At 39.2% G+C, this 9238-nt stretch overlaps 1 protein-coding gene across 1 annotated transcript in view; it reads left to right on the top strand.

Annotated features, from left to right (window-relative positions):
- Positions 1 to 3608: 3608 nt before the first annotated feature.
- LOC146552365 (uncharacterized protein C14orf132-like) overlaps positions 3609 to 9238 on the top strand; it is a 29970-nt gene continuing 24340 nt past the window's right edge. Inside the window, exon 1 of the mRNA XM_085257830.1 lies at positions 3609 to 4001. Coding sequence (XP_085113956.1) covers positions 3975 to 4001 — 27 coding nt within the window. The 5' untranslated portion in view covers positions 3609 to 3974. The remainder of the gene's footprint in view (positions 4002 to 9238) is intronic.

Below are 9238 nucleotides of genomic sequence, written 5' to 3'. Positions count from 1 at the left end.
AAGGTGAGAAAAAACCTTATCCAGCACATGAAAGATGTGTGCGCCTGCATGTTGCATGCATAATGTGTTTGTGCGCACAAGTGTGGGAGGAGGAGCATAAATTTACTCCTTTAATAAATAATAAACCAGCATGTGTGGGAGGACTGTGTGGATGGTTCTCATTACATATCGTTTCTCTGGTGGTTCTGGCTCAGATATTCCCATGTTTGACTTTTGATGCCTTGCTCTTTTTTGGTTGATTATGCATAGATTTTCAGTGGGAGTAATGATATTCATAGGTTCTGACACACAGCTGTCAAAACCCAAATTATAACAACAACAAGCTCTCTCCCCAAGATTAAGGGTGACTGATCATCCAAGTGTCCACCCATACACGTACACGCTGTGTACATAAATACATGAAGCCACACTAGTGCAAACATGTGCTCTGCGAGAAATGAAGGCCTGGCCGACAGACCACATCAGTCACATCACAGGCTTTAATAAATGTTGAGCAGGCCAGCCAAGTGCTGTAGGTGGAATGACATTATTCCAACCTATAACTATCAACCAGGACTATTGTTACATGACAAGACCCAAACTGATGCTCATTAATAATCTATTTTTACCAAGTTGTGAATCAAGGCCAGTAGCATGTCCACATTAACATGAAAGAGAACAGCATAGGACATAGAAGCACACATCAAAGTCAACGGATATCATCGAACCTTACAATGTGATTGTTTTTAACAGCCTTAAAAATTATCTATGTATTTTCATGTAAGTACTGAGACAAAGATGCTTCTTTTGATGCTTTGATTGTTATTATTACAAAAGGAATATTAAGTGTTTATATCAAAAATGGGGATGGAAAAAGTTTAAAGTGTTCATGGAAAAGACCAAGATTCTTTCAAAAAAATTGTGTTCAGGTAATGGCTTCATACATTGCCATAAAACAGTAATTCATTACAGCAGCATGGCATCATTAACCAGTCTTCAGCAGCTAGATCTGTCAGTACGCTTGTGTCTTTAGGAATAAAACACAACATCAGTATGGAAATGGATATGCGCTGCTTTTCTAACTGGATCAGTGAGTCACTTGAGGCAGAGTGTTCCACTGTCTGGTTTTAGGAAATATTGCAGTCTTCAAAGCCACAATCCTACTAAAGAATTCAACATTTGTTGGTGGAAACCTTGATTTCACATCAAAGCATAAAGTCACAGTTTCTTTTCATCATCGGTTTATTAAAATATTCATTTCCATTTTTTTGAATGCTCATGGTACAGCCATAAGTTTATTTTGAGAAATTCACTCCACTGAAGCTTCTTTGAATCAGATAGAAAACAGGGCAACTTTGATGTCACTGGAAAAATCATTTAAAGCAGAATTATTACAGATCTTCAGTAATTTCCCTGTGAAATTATTTAACATGAGTGGGAAACAGTATTTTAACTAATGTATTGTTATGACTGCTGGTTTTAGTAGTTCTTTATTTTCCCAGTGAGGCAACAGACATTACAAAATAAGGCCTGGATTAGTCTGAAAAGTATAACTGAAGCTGGAAACTGAAAGTGGGGGAGTCAAATCTTCTACACTGGAGGATTTGGATGTTCTGTATGCGTGCTCAGCAAAAACAAACAGGAGGAAGGAGAGTGAACTGCTGATCTAGGAGATCTGCTTCATCCCCTCCATGGCAGAGGTTATGGTAAACTATAAAAATCACAACATGGGATCAAGCTACTGTAATCGTGCTAGCCCAAGCCAAGTGCCATCAATATTTTCCACTAACCTAAAAGACTATCATCAGTCCATTCGTGTACATTGCTGTATTTCTCTTAGAAAGGGCACATCACTGTCCTTGGATGATTAATTATCAACTTCAGAAAAACAACAGATAAAGTCTGGGTTGTCAAAATACTGTTAGATGCACTTGCACTTTAGTGTTACTCAAACACAGAAAGAGTTTTAGTATGCACACTGGAGAGCGGGGTCACCATTAAATTAATCAGTCCCAATACCCAAAGTAGAGCGTGCTAATTGGATCTTTGACGAGCCTCTCCAATGAATAATAGCAGCATCCTTTATTCTGCAGGCCTAGTTAATTCACCAGCATGTCATTAGTTTTTAGGTTGGAATTTTTCACCAGAGCCTTGCAGGGGAGCTCTGGGGAAAGGTAACACAGTCGCACATATTTGCAGCATCTCTACCTGTCAGTCTACAGATTCAGCACCACAGCTACACACCTGTTGTTGCTTCTGACTGACCAGGGCTGCAACATTTATACCACATAGCTTAAGTGTGTAATGCACTTTGCAATCATCACATGCATGTTGCATCTAATTTAAAATAATGGAGTTAAAACTTTCTGCTACAAAGGTTCAGGCTCTTATCAGAAAGGCTTTCTGTTAGTTTAGTTATGTTACTTTTGTTGCTGTTGTTCAAGAACTGTATTTTTCTCCCCATAAGGTCACAAACAAAATTGGACAAACAGCCGGTTGAATCTTATAAAAACTTGCCCACATTTAGACGAACTCCGAGTGTTATGCAGTGTTATTAGCAGAAGGCAGGAAGGAAATTATGATGGGTGAAATCCGTGAGCTGCATCTGAATTTCTCAGAGCTGCTCCTGAAGCCACTGATATCACTCTGGCCCCAGAAATTTTGTGGTGATGTGCCAGTATCAGCGGTTTGTCAGTGGCACCAGTCTTCGTTGGTGGAAATTCTCAGAACAGACTCTAGATCGAAGTCTCAAACATAAGGCTGGGGCGTCCAGAATCGGCCCAGCAAAGACTCCAGTCTGGCCCACAATCTGGAAATTGTGAAGGACTGCATAGATTTTTAACTTCTAAGAGTATTTTGCAATTTATACTACACCAGAGTAAAGCAATAGATAAACAATTAAATGAAGCAAAAGTTCATGTTTTTAATCTACTCAAGAAATATCTTGTCTGTAATTTTACACAGTTATCATGTAGAAAAACCGAGATCTACTGTAGAAGTTGCACTTGTTTTCCTCATATTAAGACTTTTCAGCAAATATAGAAAAGGCAGTTTCATCGGTTTGGCCCAATTTAGAAAGAGTTTCACATCCCTGCTCTAGATTTTGTTCCCAAACACAGAGATGGTAAAGGGGTATTAAAAGACCCAGCTCTGGGAAAGGTGCTATTGTTATGTTGAAATCCAGATTTCTCTGAATTGAAGAGTGAATATATTTTATACATGCATTGCATCATTAAAGAACTCTTCAGTTCTTATAAAAAACAGTGCATATAAACCAAAAGAATAAAGAGCTATAGTTCCTAGTTTTAGATTCAATGATTGAAAAAGCAAAAAAACATTTTCAATTGTTCTCCACAATGAAAGACTGGAACAATCTCCATGAAAAATGATAGCACTGAATGCTGTCTTTGTTAGGAAATGCAGTCTCATTGTGGGAAAAGATTAAAATACTTTCCCCGCTTTCATTCATTTTTGATTTATGAAATAAAACAGAAGAAAATGAGTAAAAAAACCGATTAAAAGGTAAAATATGAGAAAATGACGTACAACGCAGCTTGAAGAGACAAAGAAACAGCAGGGAGGCACAAAGAGAAAGAAGCATGACACACACACACGAAGAGCGACAGAGACTGAGGACAGAGAGGGAGGACTTGCACCTCCTCCGTTTTATGTGGCAGTCCGGCTCCCCTGCCTCCTCCACGCTCTCCCTCTCACTCGCGCTGTCTCTCTCGCAGCCACATCTCTTCATTACCCCGTCTGCTTCGCCCCCTCCCTTTTCCTCCTTCCTCGTTATCCCCCTTCATTTCTCCTCCTCATATTCTTTTCCACTCTTCATATTCGACATGCGCTTCACGTGAAGTCCACCTACCAACTTGCGGAGTCGGTGGATGTCGAGTAAACAAAAGCAGGCAAATGCTCTGACGGGGAATTAAAGAAAAGAAAACACGCACGTTCGCATCTTTCGTTGAGTGCCTTGGCTTGAACGGAGCAACAGTATGGATCTCTCATTCATGGCTGCACAGGTGAGACGCTTTGCCTCCAAACTGCTCAAATATATTTAGCTTGTCTGAACTTTTAAAAAATTATTATGAATGTATTTTGCCCGTGGATTTCAAGGGCGTGGCCGAGGATTAAGTTCATATCACGCTTTGACACTTTCCAATAATTGCAGTGTGCAAACATGGTTCAGTATGGATACCATCGCGTCTTTATGCGCGCATATCATTGTGTGAGGGCCAGTGGGACGTTGTTGCACTTCAGCATCACTCTAACAGTCTTCAAGTAAATACTTTAGTTTCCTTCCTTATCCTTTCAAAGTTTATAGCTCGCAGGTTTTCTTTGCTTCATGTGTCACCATTAGGCGTTGAGTTGCTGCACTTCTGTATGCTTTTGTGTCAGAGAATTCAAAATAATGAGAGCTCCAAATGTATATTTTAAGCTTTAACCACATCGTGGATGTGATACTCTTCTTCATTTCGTTTTATTTTTGGCATTTGAATTGCACCAGCTTCACTGGCCCAAATCATTTTTGTAATTCATGCAAATATGGTATTGCACTGCTTTGCATAATACGTGCTGAAGTGATTTTGGCTCCATGGAGGACATGTGCTATTGTGCATCTGTTTAGAACATGGGGTTTGTTTTGATATTCTCCCTGCCCTCCTCCTCCTTCTCGTCTCTTTCTCTCAGTGTCTGGCAGCTTGTGGTTTATCTGGTGCCATCTACTTTGCCATTCGTTGCACAACTACTATTAAAGGGTTCATTGCATTATTTTTTTTCTGCCAAGGGCTGTTCTTTGAGGCAAGATGAAGCCAAATGCTCCCAAATCTTTTTAAATCAAGGACCTCTAAATGGAAATGCATTGGAGCATGGACCCATCTGAGAATACGTTGTTGTTGTCCACTATTACCTGATTTAAAGAGAAGCAAAGTAATACATTATGGAGAGCATGGAAACCTCACAAGTCAAAAGTGAAGATGCTGGAATTAGTTTTGTATTTTTTCTTCTTCATGCAAGGAAGAAAAACAGTGTGTCACAAATGAAATTCTTGGCAAAGGTCCCCAAAATGGGTAATAGATACAAGTAATGTTTAGAGATGGATCAACTGATTAATTTATGAGATGAATACCAGACAACTAGACAGCAACCCTTTCAGTACATAGGGGGAAAAAGAGTGAAAAAATGTAAATATTTGAGAAATATGCAATCATAGGACACTTAATTACAAATTACTAGTACCTGGTTGGACTTTCGGTTGTTTGCAGAATTGCTTCAATCCTTCTTGGTATAGATTCAACAAGGTGCTTGAAACATTCCTGAGAGATTTTCGTCAATATTGACATGATTGCATCACACAGTTGCTGCAGATTTGCTGGCTGAACACCCATAATGTGGATCTGCCGTTCTACCCCATCCCACAGGTGCTTTATTGGATTGAGACCTGATCACTGTGGAAGCCATTTGAGAAAAGTAATCTCCATGTCATGTGCAAGAAACCAGTTCGAGATGATCTGAGCTTTGTGTTTATCCTTCTGGAAACAGCCACGAGAGGATGGGCACACCGTAGTTATAAATGGATGGACACGGTCAGCAAACATACTCAGCTAGGCTGTGGCATTAAAAAATGTTTTGTTGGAAAGAAGGAGCCAAAATTAACCAGGAAAAGATCCCCCACGCCATCACAGCACCACCACCAGGCTGAACTCTGCATACAAAGCAGGATTCATGTTGTCTAAGCCAAATTCTGAGACGACAACATGAATCTTCTGTTGTTTAATTTTGATGAGCCCACGTAAACTACAGACTCTGCTGCTGTTCCATCTTCTTTAAGATTCAGTATTTTATGCATTCAGAGATGCTCTTTCTATACTTTGGCTGTAATGGGTGGTTATTTGAGTTATTGTTGCCTTCCTATCAGCTTGAAGCAGTCTGGCCATTCTCCTCTGTCCTTTGGAATCAACAAAGCACAGAGAACTGCTGCTCACAGGATATTTTCTCCTTTTCAGACCATTTTCTGTAACTCCTAGAGATGACTGAGTGTGAAGTTCCCAGTAGATCAGCATTTGTGAAATACTCATACTACCGATGTCTGGCACCAACAACCACACCAAGTTAAATCACCCTCTTTCCCCATCCTGTTCTTGGTTTGAACTTCCACACGTCATTTAACCATGGCTACATACACTGAGCTGCTGCCATATGATTGGCTGATTAGATACTTGCTTTAATGAGCAGTTGAACGGGTTTATCTAAGTAAGTGGGAAGTGAGTGTATATTGTCCTTTGTCCTATTGTATGTTAGTAATATATTATGGACAAAGGAAACATGTTTTTAAAGAGTAAAGGACAAAAGTGTGAAATACTTACACTGTAGGCAAAGCAATGAATCCAACAAAAGACCAACAGAATGTTAATATGTTTTATTATATGTATTTATAGCGACCTAAACTCAGTTAGCAAAATAGCTTTTACAGCGCACCAGTAGATAATGCTCCAAGGATGTTTGGTAAGTAGATAAAACTTGTTTTTCAACATTTGCTTGATCGCACATCTGCCATATGTGTCTGTAACACCTTCAGTTCAATTAACATGTGAGCACCAGCTTCAAATGGCCGATAAAGGAACTGCAGTTTTCGGCACTTGTGTGTTTATTTCATTTTGAATGAATGAATTGAATGAAATGAAATGGTGAAAAATCTTGGTAGTTAAGACTGCTGTGTATTACTAGCCCCACACCAGACGATTCCCCTTTAACTAATTTCAGTCCTAAAACAACAGTAAACAAATGCTTTAAAGGGAATTTTGTATTTGGTACTAGAAAGGTGGCTTACCACTCCCTCTTGACTCTTTACCTCACACTTGCCATTTTTGAAGTTCACCTTTTTCAACATTCACGTACCTTCCCCCCAAAGAATGCAGCTCTCTCAGATCAGTAATGGCTAATTTAACTGAAGTGAAATTCATTCCTGTGCCCTGAGTCACTCTGTAATGGTGACTGTGAATGAAGTCAGGCAAATGTCCCTGGAGTTTTGAAGACTGACTTCACAATGGATGATTTTTTGCCCATCCATCTCAGTGTAGCTCTGCTGCCTGCAAATCACTGGACCTTCACCACCACTTTGTCTCTAAAAGATGACGGATGCTGCTAAAGCTGTTCTGGCCTAAAGATTGGAAATTTTTTTAAAGAACTTTAACTCAGATGAGCAGGTTTCTGATTTTCTCTATGTAGAAAATTGGTGGGTTTGAAGATGCACTGGTCATTATTGTTGTAGTATTTGAAAAGAGGAACTTGACCATAGAAACTGAGTAGCTTGCTTGTCATTCAGAAGAACCAATAACATGCACGGTGTGTACCATTACACAGAAACTGGTAGCATTACTGGCTATTGTTTTTCAGCATTTCTCACTCCTGTTTTTGTTAAAATGGTTTTGTATGTTATCCGAGAAACATTTCTAAATAGCTCTTGACAGAACAATGTGTGCACTCTTGCGTTTGGTGAATGATTTGCATTTGGCAGCAATGCTTCGCTGGTTTGAAATGGAAAAAGGGTATACAGCATTAGCTTTAAAGTGGTGGCATCCTCGAGCATTGTGAAACATGGATTAATAGGCGACAATCACAGCAAAGCTTTTGAATGCTAAGCTGAGTGCGATTCGGCAGTTTGCGTTTTATCTATTCAATTAGACTGAACTGAGAAATGTTTCACACAGCTTCCCTTAGATCCCTGTGGATATCAAGATTAATTTTTGACATCCACATACTTATGAATTTCTTTTTTTCCCCAATCCTGCTACTTTGATGTTAATTATATTGTGTATATCTTAGCATCTTGTTGAGGCTGTCACTGTGAGGTTATTTAACTGGCAGATGTTAAGGCATAAGAAAATGAATCATTGTGTTAGTAACTGATGTTGAGGTCAGCCCAAGACAAGCTTCGCAAATATCCTGGGCATTCTGCCAGTCTCAAACGTGCTTCAGCTGACAGATCTGCCACACAGGGCAGCAAAACCCTTAAGGGTCTGCCTATCCAGTGGAGGGTGTCCCAGTGGCCTTTGCCTTTTACTCGTTTTTTAGCTCTTCATACATGCACTATAACCACCTCTGACATATAGGGTTATATTTAATCCCCTGTCATGTCTATTTCTTTCGCTTTAAAATATTTTCATTACCTGGCCAAATTCATAGCTAAGGATGAGTACTGGTTTGTTTCCACATTCTCTCTTAGGCTGATTTGTCTCTTCATGGCAAGCCATCATGATTTCTCGTGAAATTATAGCCCCAAGTCATTCTACCTGACAGGCTTTGTACATCTCTTCTTGTGTTAAAGAGTACAGATGAGAGTGACAGGATGATGAAGTAAAGCGTTGTTGACAGCAGCAACAAGCAGACCTATGTATATAGACACAAAACCACTTTAGTTTATTTGCCAGATGACATAAAAAGCAAGTGTTTAAAAATGAGCACAAGCTGATAATTTAGAATTAGAAAGACATGCTGGAGATATAGCAAGATATGTTTGCGCACCACCACCCCTGGATATTGAGTCAGATATAGAAATTCAAGTTGACTTATTCGCAAACTAGATTATTTTTCACTAAACACAATTTTGGAAATAGACACAAAGTGTAAATCTAGGCCATTTTTTCTCTTTTCCTTTTTTTTAAACCCAACTTCATAAAAAAAGTCGAGTTACATAATGATATTATCTCACTGTGAATTCTCCACGAACTGACTGCCCCTATTAAAAATCTCCTGCTTTCTATAGTCGTGGCTAATTTGAAGAGTGTAATAATGTCACGGCAGCCTTTTCATCTTGAAGAATTTATTTCCCCTCTGGTCTTCTTTTGTCTGCTTTTTCAGCAATTGCTTTTACATGAAAGCTGTAGTCCTGAGATAGTGAAAACTTGCAACAGACCCAGATTTTCATGTGTCTTCATATTTAGAGGCACACAGGTTGAATGCAAACAGTCAGCTCAAGCAAATTACACGGAGCTGTTTGCATGGGGGGGAAAAACAATCAGTGCTTTAAATAGATGAAAAGCAGGTAATCGTGCTTTGATAGGTATGTTTTCTATTCTGGTAGCTTATCAAGAAATGCAATTTGAAGGCAGGTCACTGATTTATTTTCCTTTATTGTCTGTACATGCAGTCTTTTCTCATGTCTCTGGGTATAAAAATTTGATAAATTCAAGGACACAGAGAGAGTGAAAAGGCAGTAAACAACATTAAAAAGTTGCTAATGACAAACTCTTATACAAAC

This window comes from Mchenga conophoros, linkage group LG19 (genome assembly GCF_057382185.1).
Source record: "Mchenga conophoros isolate Kocher_MC1m ecotype Shallow Benthic linkage group LG19, M_conophoros_male_GT1.1, whole genome shotgun sequence".
Classification (NCBI taxonomy): Eukaryota; Metazoa; Chordata; class Actinopteri; order Cichliformes; family Cichlidae; genus Mchenga; species Mchenga conophoros.
The sequence above is the reverse complement of the archived record's forward strand: the minus strand, read 5'-3'. Positions and strand labels throughout refer to the sequence as shown.